The 27,649-nt window shown below is 42.5% G+C and overlaps 12 protein-coding genes across 12 annotated transcripts; 6 read left to right on the top strand and 6 right to left on the bottom strand.

Annotated features, from left to right (window-relative positions):
* Window positions 1-58: 58 nt before the first annotated feature.
* BBOV_III002770 (SNF2 family N-terminal domain containing protein) lies at window positions 59-3,067 on the top strand. The gene is made up of 3 exons (XM_001611360.2): window positions 59-399; window positions 607-734; window positions 770-3,067. Exons 1-3 carry the CDS (start codon window positions 159-161, stop codon window positions 2,981-2,983), a joined length of 2,583 nt encoding a protein of 860 aa, XP_001611410.1. The 5' UTR covers window positions 59-158; the 3' UTR covers window positions 2,984-3,067.
* Window positions 3,068-3,088: 21 nt separating this feature from the next.
* On the bottom strand, window positions 3,089-3,938 carry BBOV_III002760 (uncharacterized protein). Its single transcript, XM_001611359.2, has one exon. The coding sequence runs from the start codon at window positions 3,851-3,853 to the stop codon at window positions 3,104-3,106; it is 750 nt and encodes a 249-aa protein (XP_001611409.1). The 5' UTR covers window positions 3,854-3,938; the 3' UTR covers window positions 3,089-3,103.
* Window positions 3,939-4,022: 84 nt separating this feature from the next.
* Window positions 4,023-5,378, top strand: BBOV_III002750 (uncharacterized protein). The gene has a single exon (XM_001611358.2). The coding sequence runs from the start codon at window positions 4,053-4,055 to the stop codon at window positions 5,346-5,348; it is 1,296 nt and encodes a 431-aa protein (XP_001611408.1). The 5' UTR covers window positions 4,023-4,052; the 3' UTR covers window positions 5,349-5,378.
* Window positions 5,376-9,029, bottom strand: BBOV_III002740 (putative integral membrane protein). Its single transcript, XM_001611357.2, has one exon. The coding sequence runs from the start codon at window positions 8,907-8,909 to the stop codon at window positions 5,406-5,408; it is 3,504 nt and encodes a 1,167-aa protein (XP_001611407.1). The 5' UTR covers window positions 8,910-9,029; the 3' UTR covers window positions 5,376-5,405.
* A 989-nt stretch (window positions 9,030-10,018) lies between these two features.
* On the top strand, window positions 10,019-12,033 carry BBOV_III002730 (GDP dissociation inhibitor family protein). Its single transcript, XM_001611356.2, has one exon. The coding sequence runs from the start codon at window positions 10,039-10,041 to the stop codon at window positions 12,001-12,003; it is 1,965 nt and encodes a 654-aa protein (XP_001611406.1). The 5' UTR covers window positions 10,019-10,038; the 3' UTR covers window positions 12,004-12,033.
* Window positions 12,034-12,142: 109 nt separating this feature from the next.
* On the top strand, window positions 12,143-14,582 carry BBOV_III002720 (WD domain G-beta repeat family protein). Its single transcript, XM_051767097.1, has 4 exons — window positions 12,143-12,278; window positions 12,519-12,690; window positions 12,726-14,312; window positions 14,346-14,582. Exons 1-4 carry the CDS (start codon window positions 12,168-12,170, stop codon window positions 14,555-14,557), a joined length of 2,082 nt encoding a protein of 693 aa, XP_051623417.1. The 5' UTR covers window positions 12,143-12,167; the 3' UTR covers window positions 14,558-14,582.
* Window positions 14,583-14,721: 139 nt separating this feature from the next.
* On the bottom strand, window positions 14,722-15,208 carry BBOV_III002710 (putative integral membrane protein). Its single transcript, XM_001611354.1, has 3 exons — window positions 15,098-15,208; window positions 14,919-15,061; window positions 14,722-14,882 (listed from the first exon to the last, which is right to left on the bottom strand). The coding sequence occupies exons 1-3, from the start codon at window positions 15,174-15,176 to the stop codon at window positions 14,754-14,756; spliced, it is 351 nt and encodes a 116-aa protein (XP_001611404.1). The 5' UTR covers window positions 15,177-15,208; the 3' UTR covers window positions 14,722-14,753.
* A 573-nt stretch (window positions 15,209-15,781) lies between these two features.
* BBOV_III002700 (uncharacterized protein) lies at window positions 15,782-18,322 on the top strand. Its single transcript, XM_001611353.2, has 2 exons — window positions 15,782-15,970; window positions 16,169-18,322. The coding sequence occupies exons 1-2, from the start codon at window positions 15,802-15,804 to the stop codon at window positions 18,295-18,297; spliced, it is 2,298 nt and encodes a 765-aa protein (XP_001611403.2). The 5' UTR covers window positions 15,782-15,801; the 3' UTR covers window positions 18,298-18,322.
* A 221-nt stretch (window positions 18,323-18,543) lies between these two features.
* On the top strand, window positions 18,544-20,152 carry BBOV_III002690 (putative ribosomal RNA small subunit methyltransferase A). The gene is made up of 3 exons (XM_001611352.2): window positions 18,544-18,990; window positions 19,185-19,279; window positions 19,318-20,152. The coding sequence occupies exons 1-3, from the start codon at window positions 18,560-18,562 to the stop codon at window positions 20,130-20,132; spliced, it is 1,341 nt and encodes a 446-aa protein (XP_001611402.2). The 5' UTR covers window positions 18,544-18,559; the 3' UTR covers window positions 20,133-20,152.
* An 856-nt stretch (window positions 20,153-21,008) lies between these two features.
* BBOV_III002680 (uncharacterized protein) lies at window positions 21,009-22,520 on the bottom strand. Its single transcript, XM_001611351.1, has one exon. The coding sequence runs from the start codon at window positions 22,218-22,220 to the stop codon at window positions 21,600-21,602; it is 621 nt and encodes a 206-aa protein (XP_001611401.1). The 5' UTR covers window positions 22,221-22,520; the 3' UTR covers window positions 21,009-21,599.
* A 592-nt stretch (window positions 22,521-23,112) lies between these two features.
* Window positions 23,113-24,946, bottom strand: BBOV_III002670 (A20-like zinc finger family protein). Its single transcript, XM_001611350.2, has 2 exons — window positions 24,670-24,946; window positions 23,113-24,107 (listed from the first exon to the last, which is right to left on the bottom strand). The coding sequence occupies exons 1-2, from the start codon at window positions 24,694-24,696 to the stop codon at window positions 23,682-23,684; spliced, it is 453 nt and encodes a 150-aa protein (XP_001611400.1). The 5' UTR covers window positions 24,697-24,946; the 3' UTR covers window positions 23,113-23,681.
* An 802-nt stretch (window positions 24,947-25,748) lies between these two features.
* BBOV_III002660 (uncharacterized protein) lies at window positions 25,749-27,629 on the bottom strand. Its single transcript, XM_001611348.2, has 2 exons — window positions 27,229-27,629; window positions 25,749-27,193 (listed from the first exon to the last, which is right to left on the bottom strand). The coding sequence occupies exons 1-2, from the start codon at window positions 27,550-27,552 to the stop codon at window positions 25,769-25,771; spliced, it is 1,749 nt and encodes a 582-aa protein (XP_001611398.1). The 5' UTR covers window positions 27,553-27,629; the 3' UTR covers window positions 25,749-25,768.
* Between the last annotated feature and the right edge of the window lie 20 nt (window positions 27,630-27,649).

The following is a 27,649-nucleotide window of genomic DNA, read 5'->3' as shown; positions in this document are numbered from 1 at the left end:
AGGAGGCGTGGGTCGTGAACACTCCACGCACATACGATGGGAGAGCCAGAGACTACCTCACATATGGTTGTGAAGTGTCCCGGTATGAGCTACACCTCTCCAGCAACAGTTGCTACACTATGCCATAAGAAGACAGCACTGCTTTATACCAACGCATCATGGTAACCACCTCAAGCTTCTTTCTCAATGGTCTGCGCAATCGCAACAATGTTATTGAGGATGGCAGCATAGATGATATCGGACAGTATTCGCTAGCCGAGGGAGAAGCAAAAGTACAAGGAATCGATACGGACACACGAGGTACATCGGCGCAAAGCAATGATGCCATGGCAAATGATGCAGCTTCAACCACGGTTGTAAAGCGTAAGCGCAAGTTGAAGCGTCAACGTGATGATAGTGGTATGTTATCGATGTTTATATTTGCGATATGTGTGTACCATTTGTATGTGTTGCGCTTTAACTGGTAGACAGTTGTCTGGGCCTCAACTATACCTCACGGTTTATGTCTATAAACTATGTCGTACGCGATTTTGTGGCGTATTCTTAATTGTTGCATTTACATCATGGAGAACGTTTTGTTTTAGTAACTAACAAGATATATTACAGATTCTGACGATGGCGCTGACGAGGCGGCAGCCGCAATGGCGGAACGAATCGCACGTGAGGAACAAAAGAAAAGAAGGATAATACTTGACAATCTAGAGACTCTAGCTTCGTTCCTCAAAATATCTAAGGTGGGCACTTTCTCGTTGTTTGTATCTCTATACAGAACATGATGAAAGCAGCGGTTGACGGATTTGGTGGTGGTGACCCAGCTATGGAAACTCAAATAAGAGAAACCATTAGACGTGGCGGCTGCGCTTTTATACACACCCGGGCTGATTTATCTAAATTTGAGATTGCTGAGAAATTTAGAAACTTAAAGTTGTATCAGCAGTGTGGAGTGCACTGGCTATCACTGATACACTCCGTGGAGAGTGCTAATGGGATCCTGGCAGATGAAATGGGACTTGGGAAAACGGCCCAAGCCAGTGTATTCTTGAGTTATCTGTATAGTATGCAGATGCCAAGTACGAGTAAAGACTTTTTGTCAAAGATGAAGCTGGAAGCTGGTGGTTGCCGAAGGTCAACCTTGATATTAGTACCATTGTCAGTGCTGGACAATTGGTGCAACGAATTGAAGCGCTGGGCGCCAAACCTCAAAGATCGCATTGTTAAGTACCACGGGGCACAATCTGCAAGATTTCAAATTGCTTGTGATATGTTAGACGACGTTAGTAAGGGCTCTTTTGCCATATTGGTCTCCACCATGGCCACGGTGTCCTCTAAAGAGGACATACGAATGCTGCGTGGTCTGCGTGAATTTGAGTACATGATAGTAGATGAAGCCCACTCGCTGAAGAATAGCGAGACCATTGCTTATCGCAGGTTGAATGGTTCATTCAACATCAGGCACCGGCTTTTAATAACGGGTACGCCAATACAAAACAGGGAAAGTGAATTGGGCAACTTGATACAATTCGCCATGCCTGAGTTATTTGACCAATTTAAGGTTAATGCCGGGATCAACTACCTTATAGAGCATTACAAAGACGCTGTCAACGAGTTCCCCGACTTGGCATCGCTAGTGGATATTACTGAAATAGAGGATTACAAACGTGCACAGAGGCAGCAGTCACAACACAAACTTAAACGTAGTCGGAAGTATACATATGTAAAGGAATCAGATCCTGTGGCAACAGAAATTACGGCCGTAGATGCAGAGGAATCAACATCTGAGCCGATGCAATCAAGTTCGGAGCCTGAAATGCCAGATAGAGATACTGAAAGTGTAGAGCCTACCAACGAGGCTGAATTGAATTCCGAGCTTTCTGGTGGCGACTTAGGGTGCCAGATAAAGGCGGAAGAAGTATCCACTGACGGATCCACGCAAACACCTGAAACTATCGACCCTAGCATCCGAGTGCTGCAAAGGCTAATAGCACCCTTTATTCTAAGAAGGAAGAAACGTACGGTAATGCACGAATTACCGGAGAAACGCACTTTACTGGTACGGTGCAAGATGACGGGAATACAGTTGGATATGTACATGACCGAGGTTGAAACCAAGATAAAGCAAAATCGGGATACGCTTGTGCAAAAGTGCAAAGTCACTGAAGGTGAGGTCCTGAGCATGTGTAATGGGCGGTCAAGGGACTACAGCCTAAGCCGAAGGGATGACTTTTTGGTCAAGTCAATGGTATTCCTGATGAGGCGCATATGCAACCACCCGTTGCTAGTGAGAGGTGCATATTACAAGGAAGACCTTTTGCAGAAGCTCATTAAATACTACTGGTCCAAGGTAGAGGGGTACAAGGGTAACCCACTAGAGCGAGTGGAGAAGGAACTGCGGTCATGGAGTGATTTCGAGATACACAGGTCTCTGCAGTCATTAGTTCCAGTCGAGCCCAGGCTGGAGCGTTTCTTAATCCCCAAGGAACAGTTCCTGGAGTCAGCCAAGGTCCAGGAAATGTTCAAAATCATTGATCGCGTTGAGCAAGCAGGGAAGAAAGCGTTGATATTCTCGCAGTTTACAATGTACCTCGATCTGCTGGAAACGTGCTTGGGTCTACATAAGCCACAGCTGGAGTACTTGCGGCTTGATGGTGGGCATAATCCGTCTACACGCACGGACATTGTTGAAAGATTCACGAACGATCCCAATATCACACTACTGCTGATATCCACTAAGGCTGGCGGCACTGGACTCAACCTCACAGTAGCCTCCACTGTGATTCTCATGGACCTTGATTGGAATCCACATAACGACGCACAGGCGGAAAACAGGTCGCACAGAATAGGGCAGACTGAGCCCGTGGACGTGTACAAGCTGATGTGCGAGGACACCATTGAGGAGTATATCTGGGAATGCTGCCAGCGCAAGCTGCTGCTGGATGATGCCTTTAGCGGTAAGAACTTGGAGGAAGATCAAGCCGCTAATTAGCCAACACATCGCCATGGCGATTCGCTGTCCACATACTAGATATACCAATTACAACAATCGCTTAATGTACGGTGTGGCGCTAGCATTATCATGTACAGAGCTATACAGCGTGGATATTAATCAGAATGTCGGTGACAGGGGGCGATTGAAACCGCCACGGCGGTTCATGTACTGGCGATATTGGCGCTTCGAACGCTTGGCAACCCCGGAAACGTCGGTGTCAAGGTGTTGCTTATTTTTGGTAGTAGAGAATTCCGTAAAGCCCATAGCCCGACGCATCATCGCCTCCTCGTCCAACGGCTCATCTGCATCCGCAGCTACCTCCTCTACCTCATGGTCGCCACCAAACGATACTTGTGACCCGAAGCTACATGCGCTTTCAAAGCTGGCGCTGCGTCTACCCCGGTCGTTGTGACGATCACGCACGTCGCGCCCAGAATCCCGAGATGCGTGATGATCGTCCCTGTGACGATTGCTACCATCTCGAGGTGTATAATACTTCTCACCATTGTGGCTTTGTCTGTCATCTCGATTGGAGCGATATGTATCCTCCCGGGGTGTATAGTACCGTTCATCCCTGGAAGCATGACGGTCATCACGACGTGGCCTCGATCTGTCACTGATGTCACCTCGACGACGGTAATCTACATCTCGACGATCATATGAATAATCCTTGCGTCTGCTGTATGACCTGCCATCACGATCATATGAATCTACTCGGTAATGTGAAGCTTGATCACGTTCACGGCTGTAATCACGAGGGTAACGACTATCTACATCGTGATATCTACGATGACTTCCGGGACTCATGCCACGTCCCGTATGTCTACGGTGGTAGCTAGGACTACGACTTCTACTTCTCCGCGCCATGGGCTGTCCACAGCAGGAAGACAGTGGCCTAGGGTATATGCGCGATAGCCTTCCAGAGCCTTCTATACAACACACAAACACTAATATATTTTTAATAGATCACACCATGATTAATGTGGCGTATATTATACAAATAGCAGTCCAACACCGACGCGCATTATATATCACTGAGCACAGACACTACTAAAATAGAATCACCATGGCTAACCAAGCCAATATCCGGTCTAAAAGGATTAAATACAACACAGAAGATGATTATATGCTACCGGGACTACCACTGCCATCACCGGATTTATGTCTATTAAACTCACGACCACTTAGCTGCCTATATGGAGAAGCACAGGAACACAGCCATCGCAGATGCATTAGACAGACTATATTGCAGACTACAGATACAGGGCAAGATGATGGAGAATCTGACAGTCATGCTCATCAACCTATAGATGAACCAGTTACACTGTTATCCAGAGATGAGGTCCTAAAGGAACTAAAACTTTACGAAAACACGATATCGTATATAGGTCTCAGAATAGCATCTAAACGCAACGCCATGGCAACCCTAGCAACGGATATGGGTGATATTGAAAAGGGATTCAACCTATTGCAGCGTGCAGGACGGTTAGGAACACCATTCCTACCCATGAACGCACTTATTAAAGCTATACAGGCATGTCAAGCAAGTGACGACATTGGCAATATATCTGTAACTAACGATTCTACTCATAAAAGTAATCCTGATGATCCTAAAACAGGCAAATCAGCGATGCCTATAGACATGTCACAGTTCCTGGATAATCCTGAAGATGCCAGGAAACTCATAGAGTCCGTTGTTAAACAAGCAATGGATAATATTACAAAAGGTAACAAAACGGAATTCACCTTGAAAGATCTATCGCAACTTCCAGTAGTGGATAACATGATGATGTCACTGTTAGCGCCGCTGAATATAGAAATCCCGGAAAGCAAACTCGTAGCAGACTTAATAGGCCCTGCTGTACAACCCGATGTAAAACCAGAGCCATTAGAAGAAAACAGCGCTACATGTGACTCCGGTGATACTGAACAAAGCAAACAGGAGTATAAACCCAGACCGTTCACTGAACGATTACTGCAATTTGTAACCAAACCCATGTCTATAAAAAGCTTGGTCAAATTCAATGCATCCGCTAAAAACAGTGATCGAGGGTCTAAAGCATCGAAGGTTGAAGTGTCTAATGAACAGACAGGTGATGTGGATGACCATGACACCGAGTCTGCATTGGATGACACTATCGCGCAACCACCCGAGGATACACCAGAAGCAGACCTAACAGTAGACCAAATGCTAGAGAATTTAGAAAATGGTAAATTATGTAACGGTGCAGATGCTAAGAACCCAAGGGATCTAGTCATATCGATATTGGTCGCCGGACTATACGAATTCCTATCGGTTGATTTCTTCAACCACTTTCTGCAGGATAAAAGGCTTGCAGAATGTTTCGAACATACCAATTAATGTAATTAATAATATTAGAATAATGTCGTGAAATATGCGATTGCAAAAAAAAAGGCATCACCGACCAAATATGAAATCATGACTCACAACAGAGCTCTGATCATCGGCCATGGTGTCGTCAATAGCCACGTCCTCCATGAGCTCCATTAAAACGTCCATACCAGAATGGACTGCTACAGGACTGAAATCAAACTCGTTACGCCAATTCTGACGAGGAGTCACCGCACGGTTGGGAGTTAGACTAGCTGACAGCGAACCCAAAGATGAATCAGGGGAAGCCACTGACTCGACAGTACTGACTAAACGACCATTGCCATGGTCACAGCCACTGCTTCCGTTATTCTTCCCATGCTGTTGCTTGCCAGATGGCGTATCGGTACTGTTAACCTGAGCATCTGAAGGCACAACAGCACCTTCACGACGAGGTTGTGGACATATGGAAAATACACGATCCTGACGAGAATCCAATGCAAGAGGTAAGTGACGTGCTGCAGCCAAACGACGCAGGCTCCTTGGACTCAATTGGCCTATGGTACTACCAGAAGCATTACTACTGCCCACCGATAACTCGCGGTGGGTGTTCTGCTCGCTGGCTTCACCAGCAACAGGAGCTTCCTGGGAGCCGTCACGAGGTATATCGTCTATTGACTTCTGAGAATTAGATATGCATTCACTTATGGTGTCAAGACCAAACGGTTTGTGGACCTCATACTGACGAGTTATCATGACATTAGGACGTACCACCGACGAACCACCGCTAAAAGGCATCGCCTTGGTAAACGGCTTACTGCTAGGAGATGGGTCCATTTGAATATCCTCAACATCCAAGAATTCAGGTAAGACAATCTGCTTAGCAGGCCGAGCACAGGGTTCCACCTCTTCGTAGGTGTCATTCGAACCTGTAGTGATCATCATCAAACGATGTACAGGCGAGGTAACGACCTTGGCCAAGTCCTTGCGCAGCGGAGTGGAGTCACTATCCGATTCCCGAGCACGCTCAGCTAACTGGTGGCGGCCATCGAAATATTGCGCTAAATTCCGTACATTACGAATGCCACGGTAACGCTCAGGAACGTGAAGGTATCGGCTATCGTTCTTTACAACAAGCTTCCCGTTCTCATCGATGTAGTATTCGCCCTGAAGAATCTCCTCAATAGGACGAATGCGATGCTGCTCGGCAGTATCAGTAGATAGCTGGCGGTTCATGCTAGGAACCTGGCCACCCTTTCCTGGTAATTCCCCATTCAAGGCGTTGTCTAACCATTGCCACTTGCCAGTAGAGGGCATTGGTGATGACTGGTCAATCACAGGGTTCCCCGGATACTTCAAATCAGTGTCGTGTAGCATGCTCTTGGTGGTACCCAGGTCAATGTACTGCACGGGTTGCTGAATAAAAGTGTTAATTGGACTTTGGTCATGTACCGAACGCATGTCACAGAGGATAGAAGGAGTGGATTCCTGGTTATTACATGGACTGTCTTCACCAATGTCAATAGTAACACCAGGAGCATCACCATAGTAACAGAGGTCGTTACCATAGTCCATGTTGATAAAGTTGCCATCCATAGGAGTAGGCTCCAACTCGGAAATGTCCTCATTGTCCGTATGGTCATACTCCTTCCTCAGTTCCTTGGGGCTTGGACTAGTAGTTAGTGGCTTGAAGTCAGGCAAACCAGTCTCGTTCATAATCTCCAAACCGCGGAATATGTTGGCCAAAGCTTCGTCAATCTTGTCAAAGTTAAATGCGCCGTTACCAGGGTCCCTGTAAACACGGGTGCTAGTTGGTTTGAGTCCACTGAAGGAAGGCACAGACTCTGGTGTAGTACGCTCAAGCCATGAAGAACGTATGCGGTCGATAATGCCATGACGTCTCCAGTAAAAGTCGTCGCCAATAGCAGTGGTCACACAACGGCGGTTGTACATACGCTCCAAGTGGCGTGATACCAAAGGCAACTCATCAACACTGCTCAAACTCAGCTCCGCCGGTATGGACATCGACCTCTTGCGACAACGAACTTCATCACCAGCTTGACGTATGCTGTCACGAGGAATGGATGGGATATATAGCTCAACACCAGCAGGAATGGATGTAGATATAAACGGTGGACGGCATTCCTCAGATTCACGTAGTTTACGTAAACGCTCACGTTCACGGCGCTCATCATGACGACGCTTACGCTCCGCTGTAACCAATGACTCTAGACGAGTAGCCATGCGCTCAAGACTGACCCTGCCACGTACTAAAGCATTGCTATCCCTGTCAGTGTGGTACAAACGGCCCACAGGAGCGTAACAGTAAAGTGATCTATAATCCATAGCGTGTAAAGCACGCACCTGCATTGCAAAGTAGACATCATAACAATTCATAGTAGAACGGTTGTAACCATTGATAGCGGACTTGTGCATAGTCTGTACAAAAACAACACGGCCACTGCGGTCCAATGTATAAGCACGGTACTCATAACGAACTTCCTTCTTGTGACTCATGCAAGCTTTGCCCATAAACGTTGTAGAATGCTCCAAAGCATGAGATAACCTTGAAGAACCAGTCATACGACGTAACAGAAGCATTATGCCAACTATCATAATAAATAAACAACAACCAGACAACAAATAGGCCAAACCCTTCGCAACTAAAGTGTAGTCGCCAACACGACCGTGAGCACGCTCCCAATTCTTAAAAGATTCCTGATTAGATATCGACATAAACCGATAATCACATAAGCTTGCTATACAAACAAACAAAGCAGCAGCAGTAAAGAGAACGTGAATCATTGAACGAACAACAGGTAAACTAGCCTCAAACATATTTACATGCTCACGAACATCAGATCGGGGCACTCTTAAGTTGAACCTGGCGATAATAGTAAATAGAACAACTATGAACGCAGTGTATGACAAGTAGTGTAACTTGACAATGGAAAAACAAATACCCAAAAAAATGATAACACCAATCACCAGAGATTGGACCTCAAGCAATGATGGAATTGCAAATTGTAAACAGGATTCAGCAAAACGCTCAAAAGCATGACCCATAGTGTGACGGCCAAGCACTATCATAATTATGGCATGAATAAACGATATCCCAAATATCGCAGTAATGCCTGCATAATTAACCACATGCTCAGGCTGTACAATCAACAAATTAGCCATCATAATGATGTATCCACCGAACGATAAAAGACTGTAATGCAAAGTAAGCTTATCCCGATGAAGACGTAACTGGAATAATAAAGACATTGCAAAAAATGATATAATAAACGATAAAGGACTGAATGTCAAGATGCCATATAAAGCCTGCATCAAAAAAGCGCCCACTAACATTGCATTCAACTCCCATTGTGTAACATTGAATTTAAAAGACTTCTCAATGGCACGTAACTCATCTTCCTTGCTAGCTAGGAATTTACGGCGAAATGCAACCTCCCAATGACGGTCAATCTTCTCTAACTCAAGAAGCTCGTTTATTAATCCAGTGCTATATACAGCAGGAGTACCGAACACAGCACGCTTGACAGATTCGAGCGGAGACCGCCCTGTATGACCACCGAATGTCGACATTGTATTCGATGCCTTATCAACATATAATCATGATATGAACCGATATCTATGGAACTGTAGAATACACAGACTCTAACGAACAAGTATCCTATTGCAGTACGACCGCTTAAGGGTGTTTACCAGAAACTGATCCACAAATCGAAGACAACCTACAACACTGTTAACGCCAAAATAGCACTATTGCGCCGATAAAATTAGACACAAACCGTACGTAATACACATCAAACATATATACGCAATGTACCACTTCAAGGTACATACACACAATTACACATCAACACAAATCAAGAACGAAACCAATGTATATATGTACACACCTTTTACACATGTGATGCAAATAAATAGACACGACCATCAGTCGCCAAAAATGCTGTATATCTGGTATTATGGACAATATTGAAACAGATAACCGTAGTCATAGATAGAAGCAATAGTATACATGTATAACTGAACTATATCTGACACATAAAGTACCACATGCTGATAGATGTATAATGAACCCGACTAATGCCCAAAAACATAGTCCACAAAACTACACATCCACTGAAGCCACTTACCTCAATAACACGCCAATGCCTCAACTAAGCGTATCCAACAAGTAAATGTAATTAAAAACCCATTATCCACTGTACTACAGTAGAATTCAATATGAAAAATCGGGATGTGCGGGGTCTATTCGGCTGTCTAATCACGATGACCGCCATGATGATGGGGATCCGCAGAAGAAGTACAGCGTCAATATCAACGCATATATATTCCTACACACTGTAAACCAATGAACTCTACACTATATAAAACAATATACCACGTCTGTTGGTGCATATTGTCATGGGCTCTATAACCTGAATTCAACATTGGCACACCCAGCCTAAACACAGATTCCAGGATATGATCTGCTTGCACATTATGCTTTTCTAATACACAACAATTATACAGTACCCTAGGGGAAATATATGGTCATCATTTACCGTCGCTCAGACTCATTCAACGCCAGTAGAGATTAATCCACCATACGGATATAATATCATTCATTATATATCGAATTCTGAAAACAATGTGTAAAATTTTGTAACACTTATTACGTTTCTGAATGATGCCGTTGCACTGTAGCAAATAGACGTCACTTAAAATGGCCGACCTTGAAGTAGACGTTATTATAACAGGCACCGGTATCACTGCATCGGTGATTACAGGATGCCTAGCTTACAGTGGTTGCAAGGTGCTACAGATTGATAGACATCATTGCTACGGACAAAACAATAGGACGTTGTCAATCAAACAGCTTCTTGAATCGTCGGATGCGCATTGCCTAAACTCTCCATACTATCTGAAACAACAGTATGAAGCAGTATTTAATCAATGTACAACACAGGATGTAACTGGCCATACAACGGTATCCGGGTCATCAGAATCAAATGTAGTTCCAACAGAATGTATTACTCTAGACACTAGCAACCACGTCAATTTTAAAGAACAAAATCGCTTGATGGAGCTAATGGATATAATGTACAGTAATAAAGATCCAACTCCGCAAATATTGTATGAAATATCGCCATTTTATAAAGAAGGTACCAGAGCAATAGAGGTATTGGATAACCTCTGCGCAAATAGTAGCAAACATGCCCTGGATTTGTGGCCAAAATTAGTATACAGCTCGTCTGCTGCCGTAGATCTCCTGGTTAATTCCGGAGGACACAGCTATATACACTTCACTGATGCTAATGGACCGGTGCTATATGGCCAAGATAACGCAAACAACGAACGTATACAACTACAGGAAGTACCGCATAGCAGAAATGCTATATGCAGATCGCAAATGTTAGAGCCTTTGGAAAAACGAACGCTCATGCAAATGGTGACTGATATAATGGCAGGATACTGCCTACCACAATTCTCATCACTGTCACTCAAAGGAACTGAGACAACATCAAGTGGTACCGGTAATATTGCAGAAAATTTAGAGGAGCCAGATAAAAACTGGCTAGAGTTTCTACGAACAAGGGGATGTACACCAAATATAATCAACGTACTGTGCTATGGAATATGCATGGGAGGTTCAGACGTTGGTACATGGACCAAAAAGGAAGGAGTGCAACGACTTGTAAAGTATGCCCAGTCGATCAATCTATATCGGGAGTCAAATTCGCCATTCATATACCCAATGTACGGAACAGGGGATATTGTGCAAGCATTCTCCAGAGTTTCAGCAGTACTTGGCACAGTCTTCATGCTGAGGACGTGGATAACATCCATAGGTGAACCACAGGAAAACGGATTGCGCAATGTTACGCTTTCTAATGGGATGACCGTACGTACAAAGTTATTACTACTAGATGGCTCACAAATCGGCGATACGCTGTATAACAAGCAAGTTCAGTACCAACAAAATAGAGATATGATGGATACTCTAGCAGAGAAACCTGCCAGCACACAACCACGCCGAGTCCACGTGCTAGGATTAATCACTGAGAAGCCAATACTCCCATCACTTACATTAGCCGTGACAACAGAACCAAGTTCGAATCCTGACGAGACAAAAGACCCAGTATACATTATACAATCAGGAGCTGAAGCTGGAGCAACACCGGAAAATACAAATGTGATATATTTGATGACCGTAGACAACACTGAAAAGGCAGAATTTAATGATCTGGCAAATTGTACACACCCAACCATACAACGGATGCTAAGAATATGCAATAAACTATGCCCAGACAAGGGTGTATTGGAAAGGGCATTACTGTCGATCTATACAGCACATGAAGTGGGTACAGAAGTTAATAGTGACCTAGTCAATATGGAAGCACACAGAGGATGGCTTTCACAAGATGGATGCTATATGAAAAAACAAGGACTTGGGGTCGCATTCATACCGAAAGTTAAAGCAACACCAGTAGTGCCACTCGTCGAAGAAATACCATTGGCAATATCAGTTGTTAACACTTTACTTGCAAGAAATGAAGCATACAAAACAGCATACGATGATAAGGATCTCGGAAAATACATTCATGTCACCCGCCCCGAAGACACAGAAGACAATAATATGGACATAACAGCAGAAAAGTTACAGTCTATAATAGAGAAGTACGGATAAAATATATTATAAATATTTGTTTACTTAATAAAAGAATATAATGTACCTGAATTAACACTAGATAGCTAGGTGGTGCCCATACTTCATGCTGTCGCGCTCCTTATATAAGAGGGGAAGGCAGCAATTCATTTTACACCTAACAGGGTGACATCCACCGTATAAAAATGGGTGTAGGCTCTCCAGATGACTTCGGTGTCCAGCGCAATCACGGCGCGCCACCTGAGTTACATACCAGTCCATTGGCCTTAGCACCCAGAACTAACATGAAGCACAAGGTAGGCTTGGAATTAGAACATTACATTGCTTATACAATATTAGCGTGCGTTGAATGTTGTTTTGTGACCGAGTCTAGTCGATGTGGATCCATTCATGTTTTGTTTACCAACTGTATATACGATAACGATGAAATCAGTAGTTCATGTACTAAATACTTCGTTTATATACTTAATATCGTTGTATACATGGGCATATGCAAGATTCCTTGATATATACTAACGAAACACACGTTATAACAGGCGAACGATGAGAAGCTGCAAGTGTTATTCGACAATTACACAAATGAATTCCAACGAATGGTAGAATGGGCACTTAGCAGCCTCAATCGCTCACGTGAAGAGCTTCTAGATGTATGCTTCGTTGTTTACCTAGAGGTCTATGTTAGACTCTTCCGTTCGTCCGCCGATTATGGTATGTGCATATGCACTCCCTTCATGACCACGCAGCGCGCAAATTCCTAAAGGAATTCCTATCATTATTTGAATATAAATTCGGTCATTTCATTAAACCTATTATGGATTTCTTATTTCCAGACCAATTGGCTAACTCACCATTGATACGGCAGCGTGCATTTCTACAGCAGAAGTATTACATCATCCTATCTAAACGGGCAATGCGCTTGATAACAGGATGGATGAACAATAACGAAGGGTCTGTACTAGACGATATCATTATTGAAGGCGTTGAGTTTCTAGACGGCGAGCTTTTTAACCACAGCCAAGGACACTTGTTCCGGAGTCACTTTATCGCAAAGTATGATATCGATCCCATTACCGTAAACAGGTACAAGCATCCATTTTATGGCCTTTATATACGTGATTTCGATGACGAAATAAAAGCAAAAAAGGTGAAACAAGCAGAAGTACTTGCTAAACAAGAGATCCCATATATTCCATTGGGCCTTCCGGCTGAAATATTGGCCGATTATAGCACTACAGAATGTGGTAGCGCAATTGTAGAGACTATTACAGGCGAACACGCTCGATTAGAGGAACCTGATAAACTGGTCCCATTGCCTAAACATGGAACCGACTACTACCAAGCGCTCCGTGGCATGTTCATAGCACAACGTGATGCACGAGTGCCACATGACAATACAATGGCACTGAGCTATACCTTCCAGAACGTACTGCGTAGCTCAAGTTGCGCTATATCCGCATTCGATGGCAGGTTTGCGGCACTAGGACTAGACGATGGAGGTATCCTGGTTTGGGACCTTGTCACGTCGGAGTGCGCAAACGCCATGAAAGATATCACGCCGGTGTTGGGAGAAAGCATCGCAGCTCGCAGTGTAGCCAAAAGTGCAGGTGCTACAATAGTAGACCGACTGCTGCAAAACAATAGCTCATCGGGGACGACACGCAGCACGGAACAGCAGAAGGATAACCTAGTGTCCGGGGAAGGAATCATGTACGGACATGATGGATCAGTACAAAGCCTGGTATTCGGTGAATGCGGCAAGGTACTGCTTTCTGGTGGTGTAGATGGTGAAACTCGACTATGGCTCATGGGCTCTAAATCAACACGCTGCGTCTACCGAGGTGGTGATAGCGCCGTTATGGACCTAGCATACGCACCGTATGGCTTTTACTTCTCAACGTGCGAAGCTGATGGTGCCGCAAGGATGTGGGCAACTGATCGTAGTTTTCCCCTAAGGATCCTTAGGACAGCCCAAGCCGACTGCCTAGGAGTTAAATTTCACCCCAACTCATCGTTACTAGCCACGCCATGCAGTGATGGTAAAATACGATTCTGGGATTTGCGAACATCAGGATGTAGCATCATCCTGGACTCCACCCCCAATGGAGTTAAATATAACCCGTGCTGCAACAGCGTCATCGCAATTTCTAAAAACGGACGAATATTGGCATCCGCCAACGGAAACCACGTAACTGTATATGACCTCTACCAAAGCAGGCAAATGCAAATGCTACTGGGACATACAGAAACCATCGTAGCCATGGACTTTAATAATGGCACCACCGAATTAGCAATATCGGATCCAACAGTGGTTTCACTCTGGGATCTCAATTGTAAGTTGTATATTTATTGTATAACATACGCAGGCTCCCGTCAATGGCCTTCTTCACAACATCCAAGTGACTCTACAAGCACATTCAACAGCCGTGTATCCACGCTTACACAATTTGAAAATGGAGCTATCGGATTGAAAAAGGCTATGCGAGTTGTGGACACCCAAATTCGTGACATTGGATACACACCAGAAAATGTCTTACTCACACTGGGACTATCCACATCCAAAGAAATGGACATGTGAATATACGCCCATGACCAAACGCATACAGTGCTCATGTATGATACTGAGCGTGTTAAATTCCCGGAAACTACCGGATGTAATTATAGTTATATAGAAAGAGTGTCATTGCCAACATAGATGCAACTAACGTAGAATTCCACGCACACATTCCAAAGATGTATGTATGACATTAAATGCATACTGTTGCTATATCAGTTTACTTAGTCTTAGAATCCTTAGATTCATCCGCTGAAGAGTGTTCACCCGGGAAGTCAGCCCTGAAAGCAAGAAGAAGACAGCAAATAGAAAACAGAAGTGCGTGAGTAAGATTGAAATCAAATCCATTCTAATACAAATGTTAGCAAATAATATTATCACCTACCCTAAATGGCAACAAACGGTTCAAGGCGTTCTTGACATACGGCTCCTTAAACATGGGAGTACGATCAATCATTCTCAAAAGCTCACCAAACATGAACAAAAAACAGCATGAGAGCAACAAAACAAATATCGCCAAACAAGCGGCTAAACGTCAGGTTAAAACCAAAAAAAGAAACATACCATCAAGACATCTGGTGAGGTCTACACCGCAAAAGGCCGCTGGCGCGCGGCGTTCCGAAGCATTCTTCGATGATGCCATATTTCAATGATTTCGAGTGTGTTTTAAAATTGCAATAAAAACTACTTTTTAATTTAATGTGGTAAGCTTTAGCGCTTACTTGTGCGGTTCCATAAAGTGAGGCTGTTAGCGCAGTGCCAACAATGTGGGACCTTATGACCATGCCTACAACATATTCTAACCGAGTAGATATAAGTGTGTTGTATTAACTATAAGTTCCAGTAAACTGCCAACATTCAAGTGTGTAAAGGCCTCCATCGTAAGCAACACATTGTCTATAATCACATATAAACAATGTAATACACATAAAACGATTTATTCTATAACGGTTACACTGTCATTTGGGCACTTGGTGTGTCTAGGATTTACAGATGGTATATGCAAGTCATTGTAAAACGTCTCCTTGTCGTAACATTATTTAGTAACCCAAACGGGAATACAAAATGAAAAACTATAACGGATCTGATGTAAATGATTTAAGCATGTCCGTAGATGCCAAAACATTTGCTATTGGCGATAGAAGGCAAGGAGCGCCGCGCCGTTCTGAGTACGCCCTGCGACCACCTAGAAAATGTACTTAACACACTCATAATACAATGTATAACGCTTCGTACTAGCCGGTTTTACACTTATAAACCATTTTAAAATGTCTGCCGTACATATGCAGTCGATGGGATATGACTCTGGCCATGTGTCTAGACGACCTGAGTTGCACGTAGTGGCTGACTTGAATGAATCTCAAGATGACATATCCCTTATCTCTAAGCTTAAGAAACTTACTAAACGAATAGAACGTGCTATATCGTCAAAAAAAGGTATGTAGAAATATTTTGTGATGCAGTTCTACTACCTTCCGGTGTTGTGTTAATGTGGTACTACATGCTGCATAGTGTAGTTGCTGGCACCGTGAGGAAGCACTCATATATACAGCAACACAGGTGACCTATAAAACTAACATATGCCACTAAACGTTATAAGGGCGGATTTATATATCAAATCTAATTCTGTCACAGACCTTACAAAGGATAAATACCAAAAATACTACAATAAATGCAAACAAATCAGCTGTACATTAGAACAAAATGCTGTGAAAGCATTGGATTCTGGAAAGGAATTACTATTTGAGGAAATAGCCGATGCAGTACATGACGCATCTGCAGCATTAAACGACTTCGATGAAACACTAGCACAGGGTATACAAGATGATCAATACGAAGCAAAGGTACATAATGAAGGTACCATAAACTCTCGGAAGGAATCAAGAGATCTAGATGATTCGTGGGCTGCCTTTCCCGAAGATCCTGTCCCGGTGGTGCAAAAGCCACATGTACCAAAATATGAAAATATATGGCCAGAGGAACGTAATGACGAACACATGGAAAACGATGATTATACACCATACTACCGTGGAAATGAATCGGAGCCTCCAATGGTCGTACTTCCAAAGAACTCGAATGTAGTGCAATGCCATCCTGCCGATAGTGTAAAACACAATACTAAAGAAAATTCGTATAGATCGTCCTTCGAACAAAGTAGAAACCACAGCATAGAGATACATAGAGACAGGCATGAAGAGCTGCCACGAAAACAACATGGAAACCATAGAACCCATGCAGATGATAAAAGTTTGCCCAATGGAATAAGAAGTCATGAAAGAAGTACATCAGTCTATGAAAGCAGACGGCATTCATATGATAGAATCCATGTGGTAGATAATGGAGAACACCAAGAATATGAAAAACAACGCACCACATGTGAAAATGATATAGATGTGGTATCGCGTAATGAATATAGGAACCACGAATCAATAGATAGAAATAAGGAAATAACTACTGCGAGATCTAGACGTAGTGATACGTCGAAAGTCGATGACGAGTTCGAGAAACAATTGTATGGGATTACTATTAGAAACCAAAGACAACCACTAGCAAATGAGCGTGATGTACAAATACCCACACTACAAACAAGTTCACAACCATTATTCCATCCCAACTCTACAAATGACGTGACATCCCACATGAATTGTGAAAGCTACCCCGGGTATATACAGGAAATGGCAAAACAATGCCCAAAAACAATCACTAGGGAAACAGAATATGCAACCTACATTGAATTGTTGGAGAAATGCCTATCAATTACAGATGGTAATGAATTAATAGATAAACTTAAAGACCTTAGTCTTAAAGAAAAGATCGCAATGTGCAACCATATTATCGATAAAAACCGTGGATCTAGAACAAAAACAATAGGGCCTGTAAGTCCCAGCATAACCACGGAAATAAAACCCCGGTTACAAAGACCAGCATTACCCACACTGTCACAAAAAGGGGAAGCGCCACCAAGCAATGAAAAAATAGATCCAGAACCTTTGTGGCGTGTCAAAGATGATGGTGGTGTTTCTACATACCTAGGTAAATTTATGATAAAAGGTGATACGCTCTTCGTCGGAATACACTTTACAGCGTATTTTACAATGCGTTACTTTCAAGATTCAGAAATCATAGAAGCTTGCGTAGATGTTAAAAGAAATATACACAATTTGGACATGTATATCGACCTTTTAATGCCCGAAAATGATGTCTACAACATACTCACACGAACATCAGTAACTATCATATTTAGCTGCAATCCTCAGCAATTATCTCACGTTATGCCTACTTTACGGGTTAGTCTTATTGAATCAGATGGTACCATGAGAGAGATATTCATCAAACTACCAATTGGACCTTTCAACTTTCTACAACCAGCAAAAATATCAAACAAACAATTGGAACGAATCATGGATAATAATGGACCTATAGATTTCTACACCGTTAAAAGGACATTTTTACCTAAAGGACAATTTCAACTATATGATCTACTCTCCGTTCTCTCAAGGTACTTTGCAATAACCAAGACCAACGTCAAACAAACACTATCTGCTATTGGTATGAACCGTGAAGTGTTAGTAGCAGCGCTACGAACCAATGGTAACACTATAACCCTAGAGATGTGGAGCCCAAATGAGAAAACACTTGCAAGCGCTTCTCATTGTATCAAAGAAATCGCAGCGGCATTGACTACAGAATGTGACGCCAAAAATAGCAACCGTGCACTGCGTACAATGAGTTCATTCCCTCTGGAATTCAAAAATACATTATAGAAGCATATGTTCACCAGCAAAAGAAAGATAACGGCGTAGTACCAACGATGGTAACATTACGGGGATTCCTTTGTCTAATATTGTCTATATAACTAGAGCTATAGCCATATAAATCTAACTATAGTCATTATAGTTTCACGTTGCTTGTGCACTAATTGATATTTAACACTTTATGATTCTATTAGACAGGTTACGTATTTATAACAATGATGAACTACCATCATATTTAGATGCGTACACACTTGCAATTGAAATAAAGTAAATGAAATGTGAAGCTTATTATGTGTTATTTTTAATTTTACTTATATACAATGCCGTCAATGCCTTCAAGATCAATAGAAGGTCGTCTTCTGTACCAAGAAACATATTACCTAAAATCGCACATTTTCAAGGTACAAGACCAAACTGGATTGCAGAAGATGTAAACATCGCAGATGTGTACTCATTATGGACTAGCTTCCTTCATGGAATAGTGATTAATCAACGAAACAGTACACCGGTTTGGATGGATCACAATGAAGATGTGCAAGATTCCGCCGATAAGAAACCACTAAGGAGCTTAAAAGACCTATCCAAAATAGAAATCATGCCTCTAAAACAGCCTACAAAAAAGAAGACAACAAAAAAGTGGAAGAATAATAAATCTGAAGATGCAGAAACCGTTATACCCCGTTTACCTGCAGGAGAGTTTAAGTGAGTTGTTTATACTCGTGTTTGTACCACCTTCCGGTGTTGTGTTAATGTGGTACTACATGCTGCATAGTGTAGTTGCTGGCACCGTGAGGAAGCACTCATATATACAGCAACACAGGTGACCTATAAAACTAACATATGCCACTAAACGTTATAAGGGCGGATTTACATATAAATGAATAATTTATTTCCAGGCCTAAACAAAGCTTGGGGCAGAATTTCATAAGTGACCTCAATATAATGAAACGATTGTGCAACTCTTTTGACCAAGATGAAGGCGGTCACCCAGGTAAACACTACATCAATATGTTTCATTTAGTTCCACAGATGGGCGACAAGTAATTGAAGTGGGAGCTGGAATAGGCTCATTGACGCATATTCTTTACAAAAAATACCCTAAGATGAGCGCTATTGAGATTGATGCTAGGGCCATTAGTCAATTGAGTCGCAACCTCCCTGATCTAGATGTAATTCATGACGACGTTTTACAGGTAGATTACGATGCAGTGAGCAAGGCTAAAGGATGTAAACTGTGGATCATTGGCAATTTGCCATTCTATATCACAAGTCAGATATTGTTCTGTCTGGTTGACTACAAAAGGGTCATCGACACTGCAGTGGTAACAGCACAGTGGGAAGTTGCACAACGTATTGTAGCTCGTCCAAATCAATTCGAATACTCCATACTTAGTGTAGTGCTCCAATTGTACGCTAAACCTAGTCTGTGTTTTAAAATTCCAAACTACGCGTTCTACCCTGTGCCCAAGGTAGACTCCGGAGTTATTCGACTGGAATTTAAAAATAAAACCAACCCGGAATGCGCCCCGCTAGTGTTAAAACGTATACTGCGTGACAGTTTTAACCAACGTAGGAAAATGCTGAAAACCAGTCTGCGAACGTGTCTGGATCAGTTGGAAATCCCCAAGTTACCATCCGAACTGGAAGATATTAGACCGCAACAATTACCACCAGAAGGATTCGTAGCACTATCTAAATGGATAGAACGCCATGGTAACTTCAGTGGTACAAACACCCGTTACGGCTTGCACGACAACAAACGAATGTCGTCTCCAATGGGCATGGAGTCACTTGAACCACACCCAGACCGTGTATGGCGTCAGTTTAAACATGGAGAAAAGTAATTGCACTGTCTAGTTTAATATGTGGTAAGCGTTGCTACAATTTCTTAAATGGGCGTTACTCCTTACAATGGATTCCATAAATCGCATTATAAGACACTGTATTATACCATGTGTAGCGTATATGTGTGATTTAAAACAATATTGTAGTCACTATCCCTTGTCTGGGTTAGTAGCGAAGAACGCTTACTACAATGAACCCCTCAACCCACACTAAAAATCAATTTTGACGGCTATCGACCAGATGGATAATATTACAGACATTATTTCAAGTAACTATTTCTAGCCATTTTATGATATTCGTTGTTGAATAGTCTTTAGCTCTATTATTTTGGCTACCAAGGGCGGTGGTCAACCGATCGGCATACTTTCGCACTATAAAGTGACTTTTGTATTCAAAAAATTAACCTGTAAATTTTTTCGAATACCACTATTACAATAGTGAATGGAATCCATAACGTTATATCATTATTGATACGTTGAATTGACTATATTGTGGCTTTTAGGAAGTCAATTCGCCGATGATTTTTTTTATCCAACTTCACACCCAAAATGTTAGTATTTCTAGTTACTGTAGTTTTGCTATACGTAATACCCATAGAATCCACCCCTAAACAGGTCCATTTTGACGGTACGGTTAGAAGGGGGCAATCCATACCAGAAGATTCCGGAGGCAAAAGAGAGCAAATGCTTTTCCAACATGCTCTCTAAATTATTTGTTTTGAGAGCTTAAATCGACTGGAATACAGTGTTAGGAAGTCAAAATAGCTCTTATATCAGTGGTAACCGAGTAGACGGGTGCCCAATATAAGGTGAGAACATCATGGTAATTTACCGCAACTACAGGTACCATCTAGACCCAACCTTAGGTTCTAGTGACTCTATTATAGACATGCCATATCCTTATGGCATTAAACAAATGAGAAGACAGCCACATTGACAACAGGTGTGGCACTGTGCCCATGCTAGACAAATATTAGCATCATCTGTGTTCAGCCCTCGATCTATCCATTGGCAAAATGTCTATATCAAATATTCGAAGGCTGTTACTATACTATATGAGTCAGTGAGGCCTCTGAGAGTGTAACTGTTATCCATAAAGGGATACAAGATTACGAGTCTAGAGGGTCCCGAGCGTTGGGTGAGCAAATGAAAAATGATGGGTGTACAGGGCTACCGTGAGATGTTCTGACTGGAATAAGTTCTATCAACGTGAGATAGCATGTATAGACATTTATAATGGCCCATATCATCTTGTAAAGCTCTTCCGTGTAGTTCCCAATGCCTCTTACCTTCGTATCATCTGACTGGTGTATCATCAGATGGGATGTAAATCAATTTCGCGTTTGCCAATGTCCCGTTACATCATATATCTAATATAGGGGATATTGTACGGGATATAGAGCAGCAACGTTGCCCTTATAACGAGGGGTTTGTAGTTTACGGAGGGAATCCTCCTTCCGTTAACCCCTACTCCCCTGGGTCGCCATCGTTGTTTTCAGAGGTTAATGTTTCCTCGTGGAGACTGTTGCCACCAGTTATTTCACTTTGTAGATTGGATGGTACCTCCTTTCGGTACGACGGATCCATAACTAGCTTCAACTCTTCTTCAATCAACCGTTCTGACAGCATCATATTTTCAGTGGACAAAACTGTGTTGGGTTTGTTGTACGGCTTTGTCGTATAACTAATGCTGGAAAAATGCTTGTTTCCTCGCCTAAACGATCGTAGAAAGGTCAGCTCAAAAGTACAGCAACGACACATAGTGCTGCCTTCCTCGAACTGATTACATCGACAGTGATGTGATGTATTTTTCCATATATTACTTGACCCACCATATATAGAAAACGAGGTGTTTTCTAGAGTCCTGTTTATGTTAGCTGTTATGGTATCTTCCAAATCTGAGGGGTCTGTAGAAGGTTGAAATGACTCGTTATTCTGGCACATTTGCTCAGCAAATTTTTTAGATATTTCATCGTTTTCATCTTGATTTCGTACATTCAGCTCCGAAATGTATGATTGGTCTACTGTGGAATCTCTTGGAAGCCCGCTCGACTGAGCCATGCGATGATTAGCCCTATCGGCCGACATCGCATCGATTGAGGCTCGGTCAGCAAAATCGACATCGACCTGCTCCCGTATCCAAGGCCAAAAGCATTGGTGTTATGCATTTAAAGAAAATCTGGACATAGAAGAAACGGGTATACGGTACTACATTATGGAACCGTTGCAAAGTTGAGAACGACACCCTTCTCGACAACTCACCCGCGAGAGATGTGTAAACATATACTATTCGGAATACGAAATGAGATCGGTTGTCAAGACAACTGAGGTAAGGACCAAAATTACGTGGGCGTTAAACTCCAGTAAAGTTGAACCACATGACTGACATTCATGATATCGGTGAGTGTCTAAGGCACTACGAAGCCAAGATGGAATCATGCATATACGGTTGCATGCTTCTAGGCTCTCTTGTTTTTAGGATAAAGAGAAAGGTCAAGGTTCTTATTACTCATGGTTCGATGGTATAAGCCAATTTGCTACCTAAGCTTACTACCCTTGGCATGCGTGCCGTTGGGATACAACTTTGCAACGGTTTACTTAGCCAAATGTGCTATATGTGGCCCTTATGGACACCGTGATACAGATTAATAACCGCTTGTAACTCTTATGCTCAGTACACCGTATAACTGTTGACAGAACACTATGCATTCCTCCGGTTCAAAATCGATGTTTGCCTCGCGCGACATGCATAAGGTCACATGGCGAAGACGCCTGTTTTTATGTAATAACACTGGTATAAAACATATCTGTACATACACGGGTACATAGGCTATGGGCGAAGCAACGCAAGGTGTAACAATACCCAATGCAAGCAGAAAGCTGGCAATGCTCTGCCTCCTATGCTACCAAATGAGGACATATATAATCCTTATTTATGTCTAAAATATCATGCAATAGCTGCAAAGGTCTTAATACGACAAGTCGCTACCTGTTGAGTGTCGCTCTTTTGGCGATTGTGCACTAGTTGTAATCACGGCACATTACGCTCAGCAGCTCGTGAATGACATTAGGCCATTTTTACTACAGCAACAGTGGTACACCTTATCTCCATTCCGGCAAAGTGTGAATGTCAATTGTACATCCATGTGAACGACGCCAAATTATCCTAGAATGGAGTTACACGCCTGCTTGGGCGATGTAACAATAGAAACACATTTTTAATATTCAGAATAGCTACCCTGAAACACCCCTTTTAGTACTTCATTTCCTGTTCCAATGTGTCCACATCTATATTCTCAGGAAAACCACTTGACCCATTTAGTGCAGCAGAATGGCTCCAAAACCCAAAAATATTTCACAACGCACTTGACCACCGTGGTCCTAGATGAACCAGCAATAGCATTGGTTGGCATGAGCATAGCTCTGCTCACTCGAATGTCAATGTAGTATTACGAAGACAAAGCCTGTTACATAGACTAAATTGGACTCGCCGTTATATAAGGCATCCCATAATTGAGCGGGAAATCCAGGGCGTTTGGTTAAAAGATGCTATATTCTCTCCAATTTATCCCGCACTATCTTCTGTGTCTTTGTTGCCAGCTCAGTGCGAAATAAGCCTTTGTAGTCAAAAGTGCAACCATGTAAATTTGCCTGTCTGTGTTGAGCGCAATAATAGTTGTTGCATCGGCATTTAAACCCCAATACACCAATCAAACGGTCACACTGATGGCACCGATCAGGAATAGTCTCAGGAACAGAAACCACTGCATCCTCCGTCGGTTTCGTGTCATTGTCAACCGATACAGCATTCAAAGACTCATCGACAATTGTTGAGTCTGTATAGCACGCCTTCTCAAAGCAATCTGTAGATGGCAACTGCCCTTTTGTCTGGTCCTTGTAGCACTTGGAACACAGGTTGTCATTGGCGGCATTTCCGTAAAAACCACAGTTGTTCTTGCACAACATGGGCTCACTCTATAGTTAAATGACATTTGATTCAACAGTCATAGAAAATAACCATCGTATATACCATATAAACCAGAATGTATTCCACGTCTAGGTTATCAATGGTTAAAACTAAGTACACAAATAAATGCATTAACCTATGAAAAAAACAAAACACGACATGGATAATACACGAAAATAAGTGATTTTATACGCAGCAGACACGCAACCAATGCAAGAGTTATATAGAAGCTCGTATCAATACATACAGATGGCCACAAATGCATATGCCTATAGATAGGCTAATAAGTAGACCAATACAATTTCAGATCAAAACTATAGAACACAGAAAACAGCCATTATGCAGCAAATCAGATCAACAAACAACTTGAACGTAGTAATAAAAACTTGTGGTTCACAAATATGGACACTATTTAATAACATGATAACCAGACCTAAGGGGTACCATAGCACATACACTGACACTGTACAGAAACCAACTCAGCCTCATAGGCAACCATTTTGCTAATATGACAATTATACACACATAAACACACTGATTGTATAAGAAACAAAACAGCCTGAAACATACCGGTTGCTCGTTGTGTTCGGAATTCATCTTGATTAATATATAAACAAAATACTGGCCCGAGACCTTTGTTGAGTAATAGATTTTAAATAACGTGAACTGCTGCAACGTTAACCCGTAAGGAAAAAACCACAAACTAGCGGCAATCGGGAAATTTTCCACAGGGGGCAGGCAGCCCTGCCGTCCTCAGCAATAAGCTCACCTAAGAATCAATTAAATATAATTGGGTACTGTATACCCTAAATCAAGTGACTAGATCATATAAAAATGAAATCGGAATAGTGTGGTCAATTGGCGCAACTCACGACGCGAGGCGGCGTAGTGGAGTACTCGCGCCCAGCACCCGAGATGTTGCCTCATGCAATGGTGTTGCATGAGTAGACATTTGATACCTCGTATATTATTTTTTAAACACCTCTAATCAAATTAATCTAAAGTGCTTTCCAAAGGAGGATCATGACTTGATATTCAGTGTAAAGATCCATGGCTGCGATGGACACATTGATGCCCATACGGCATTCTTGCGGTAACCCTAACGAGGCACTAGTTGTTATTCTTAGGTATAAGGACCTCCATATTGATTACATGGTTGATATACGTTAATGTGTATAGATTTTAAATATACATCCTGATAGTTCTAGGAACTACCTTGTTAGCAGGTAACATAAGATCTTGGATATCACATGTTTCTGTAGTAAATTCTATTACATATGTAGTCCACATTTCATTGGGTATTTCTGGTTTGATCAACTGTTAAATGAAATATCCGCGGAATGAATTCGATGGATCTTTTCAACTGTATTCTTTCGTAAATGTTCACGGTGTACACATAGAATAAAATAATGGCTGCATTTAACAGATTGTTTTGTTTTCAGAGTATACATGAAGTTACCGAATCTTTTGTGTTTGCTCTATAGACCTAACAAAAGGTGGCATGTACCCCGATTACTCTCTAGACGAATATTCAGTTTTACACTTAGAAGTGCCAGTATTAGCACATGACGGTAAATTGACAACGCTATAACCTGGTATTCTAATGACAGAGCTCTAAATGAGTGTTTACATTACATCAATGTGTTCTCTGGTAAAAAGACCAAGGGTCTCAGTTTATCGATTTCAAACCGCTACGAATCCAGGATGAACTCACTTTTTTGAGACTCTTCCTGCGTGTATTGTGGTCAGGGTGTAAAACAAAGCCAGCAGAAAGTAACGGCCATACCTTGAGACCCTTGGAACGCCTTAAGTTGTTCACCTTTTCAGCTCCTGGTAGCGATTCCGGTGATATAACAAGTGCGAAGGAATCCTGTATAACACCAGCTGGGCCATATTGATCCATAAGATCAAACGTCGTCACTATCGGGCCCAAAGCATTTACCTGATCAGTCTTGTTGCGTGCCCTGTTTGGGGCTCGGAACTCACGGTACGACAGTTTTGTGCACTTTTGTAGTGCCACCGGCACTGTTCGATAAGAAAAGAAGTCACAATTGTGGTAACTGACTACTGTGCTTCCTTCTGCGATGTTTGGCGTCAGTGGTGTCACCACGGTCCTGGGACCATAAAGCACCTGTAACATGCACATGTAGCGCTTCACGGCATCTCTACGTTTTTCCAAGTTCTGTATAAGTGAAAAGTCTATCTTCTTGCTCAGCATTGCATCAGGTGCTGTTATACCTATATGTAAAGCCCGGTAGCAGCTAAGGAATGCAGCAAGAAGTAGGTACTTATGGCCAAAGTGCAAGCAATCGAATGTACCACAACACATCACCTTGTCGAAAAAGAGTATTTCCCTGGTTACCTGATCATGATTGCTGTCATACGTCGCTAGACAATCCACTTCCCTGAGGAGACGTAGTATCTCCGTATCTCCGGAATCCTGGAAAGATAATGAAGTGTGCATTGAGTGATCCGATACGCCCACATTATTGGTTAACACTGAACAACATGGCATAGAGGTAGACCTTTCAAAGCGAGGGACAACATGATCCACATTGGCCTGTGTCTCACCGTTAATTGGGTCGACAATATTGCGTTTAATTACACTTGGCATTTCAAAGGTATTTACTTCCAAGCTGCCCTGGTAATGACCAAGGGGGTCTAACTGGCCTGTATTGGCATATGCCATACTTAAACTGCTATCAACTGCAGTGTTGCGGTTAACACAGACTATGCCATTTTTAGGCTGATTGTCAATATCATCTTGAGAAAAGGCCGAATCTTCTGATGAAGCGTGATCTAAAGTTGTGCCATTGCAACTTCGATGCACTTGGGTTGACAGATAGACTGTCGAATCCCAGGTAGCGTCAACAACGTAGCCTCGCCTAGCGAGTTCGTTGTAGAATTCTGCAAACACATACGGTGTACCATCGACCATGAGGAATTTAAGCTCGGACCTAGAGTCAAAATACGAGCATTGTGGCGCTCGATCTAGTAGACCTCGCCAGTCGTACAGCGGTAGCACTGTAAGATTGTGGGTGTTAGGATTCAGTATCCCAACTGTATCACCAGGTAAACAAAAACCCACATCGGCCTGATAACGATATAAATGTCTTGAGGTCCACTTACCCCGTATCGTGCGTAGGTCTGTATTACCAGAGCGTACAAAGATTGGATGTAATCAAGTACAAATGTTGAATACAGCTGCCTTTCTTCCTCCACAACCAAAAATACAGTCAGTTCCCTGTATCCATTGGCCAATGTGCGGCTTATTAAGCTGGCCACCTCAAGGAGGTTGGCACTAACCTTGCAAAATCGGCATTGATGGCAACATCTCCTAACGCTATGGACGTATTTTCTAAAACTAACGTGGGTGGCAACGCCGTGTGCAAGGGCGTGATGTACATCACGCAATAGCAGCAGCAGCGCAGGATCTTGTAAGACAAGGTTCATCGCAAAAGTGTTATCCTCTCCGTTTTATGCGCCAAAGCGCAGCATATTTTACACATAGAACCGTCCATTCATTATATTACACCCTAGGTGGTTTTAA

Source organism: Babesia bovis, chromosome 3 (genome assembly GCF_000165395.2).
Source record: "Babesia bovis T2Bo chromosome 3, whole genome shotgun sequence".
In the NCBI taxonomy this organism is placed as follows: Eukaryota; Apicomplexa; class Aconoidasida; order Piroplasmida; family Babesiidae; genus Babesia; species Babesia bovis.
This window is presented reverse-complemented; position numbering and strand designations above follow the sequence as displayed.

What these genes read in the sequence shown, in the direction of transcription:
- BBOV_III002770 (XM_001611360.2), top strand. Translation starts at nt 159, where the DNA reads ATGGTAACCACCTCAAGCTTCTTTCTCAATGGTCTGCGCAATCGCAAC. An exon ending in GCGTCAACGTGATGATAGTG is followed by an intron (nt 400 to 606) that starts GTATGTTATCGA and finishes GATATATTACAG; the next exon opens with ATTCTGACGATGGCGCTGAC. An exon ending in CGTTCCTCAAAATATCTAAG is followed by an intron (nt 735 to 769) that starts GTGGGCACTTTC and finishes ATCTCTATACAG; the next exon opens with AACATGATGAAAGCAGCGGT.
- BBOV_III002760 (XM_001611359.2), bottom strand. Translation starts at nt 3,853, where the DNA reads ATGGCGCGGAGAAGTAGAAGTCGTAGTCCTAGCTACCACCGTAGACAT.
- BBOV_III002750 (XM_001611358.2), top strand. Translation starts at nt 4,053, where the DNA reads ATGGCTAACCAAGCCAATATCCGGTCTAAAAGGATTAAATACAACACA.
- BBOV_III002740 (XM_001611357.2), bottom strand. Translation starts at nt 8,909, where the DNA reads ATGTCGACATTCGGTGGTCATACAGGGCGGTCTCCGCTCGAATCTGTC.
- BBOV_III002730 (XM_001611356.2), top strand. Translation starts at nt 10,039, where the DNA reads ATGGCCGACCTTGAAGTAGACGTTATTATAACAGGCACCGGTATCACT.
- BBOV_III002720 (XM_051767097.1), top strand. Translation starts at nt 12,168, where the DNA reads ATGGGTGTAGGCTCTCCAGATGACTTCGGTGTCCAGCGCAATCACGGC. An exon ending in CCGTTCGTCCGCCGATTATG is followed by an intron (nt 12,691 to 12,725) that starts GTATGTGCATAT and finishes ATGACCACGCAG; the next exon opens with CGCGCAAATTCCTAAAGGAA. An exon ending in TTCACTCTGGGATCTCAATT is followed by an intron (nt 14,313 to 14,345) that starts GTAAGTTGTATA and finishes TAACATACGCAG; the next exon opens with GCTCCCGTCAATGGCCTTCT.
- BBOV_III002710 (XM_001611354.1), bottom strand. Translation starts at nt 15,176, where the DNA reads ATGGCATCATCGAAGAATGCTTCGGAACGCCGCGCGCCAGCGGCCTTT. An exon ending in CCTCACCAGATGTCTTGATG is followed by an intron (nt 15,062 to 15,097) that starts GTATGTTTCTTT and finishes CCTGACGTTTAG; the next exon opens with CCGCTTGTTTGGCGATATTT. An exon ending in ACCGTTTGTTGCCATTTAGG is followed by an intron (nt 14,883 to 14,918) that starts GTAGGTGATAAT and finishes CATTTGTATTAG; the next exon opens with AATGGATTTGATTTCAATCT.
- BBOV_III002700 (XM_001611353.2), top strand. Translation starts at nt 15,802, where the DNA reads ATGTCTGCCGTACATATGCAGTCGATGGGATATGACTCTGGCCATGTG. An exon ending in TGCTATATCGTCAAAAAAAG is followed by an intron (nt 15,971 to 16,168) that starts GTATGTAGAAAT and finishes ATTCTGTCACAG; the next exon opens with ACCTTACAAAGGATAAATAC.
- BBOV_III002690 (XM_001611352.2), top strand. Translation starts at nt 18,560, where the DNA reads ATGAAATGTGAAGCTTATTATGTGTTATTTTTAATTTTACTTATATAC. An exon ending in TTACCTGCAGGAGAGTTTAA is followed by an intron (nt 18,991 to 19,184) that starts GTGAGTTGTTTA and finishes ATTTATTTCCAG; the next exon opens with GCCTAAACAAAGCTTGGGGC. An exon ending in AGATGAAGGCGGTCACCCAG is followed by an intron (nt 19,280 to 19,317) that starts GTAAACACTACA and finishes TTAGTTCCACAG; the next exon opens with ATGGGCGACAAGTAATTGAA.
- BBOV_III002680 (XM_001611351.1), bottom strand. Translation starts at nt 22,220, where the DNA reads ATGTCGGCCGATAGGGCTAATCATCGCATGGCTCAGTCGAGCGGGCTT.
- BBOV_III002670 (XM_001611350.2), bottom strand. Translation starts at nt 24,696, where the DNA reads ATGAATTCCGAACACAACGAGCAACCG. An exon ending in CCGAACACAACGAGCAACCG is followed by an intron (nt 24,108 to 24,669) that starts GTATGTTTCAGG and finishes ATTTAACTATAG; the next exon opens with AGTGAGCCCATGTTGTGCAA.
- BBOV_III002660 (XM_001611348.2), bottom strand. Translation starts at nt 27,552, where the DNA reads ATGAACCTTGTCTTACAAGATCCTGCGCTGCTGCTGCTATTGCGTGAT. An exon ending in AGACCTACGCACGATACGGG is followed by an intron (nt 27,194 to 27,228) that starts GTAAGTGGACCT and finishes TATCGTTATCAG; the next exon opens with GCCGATGTGGGTTTTTGTTT.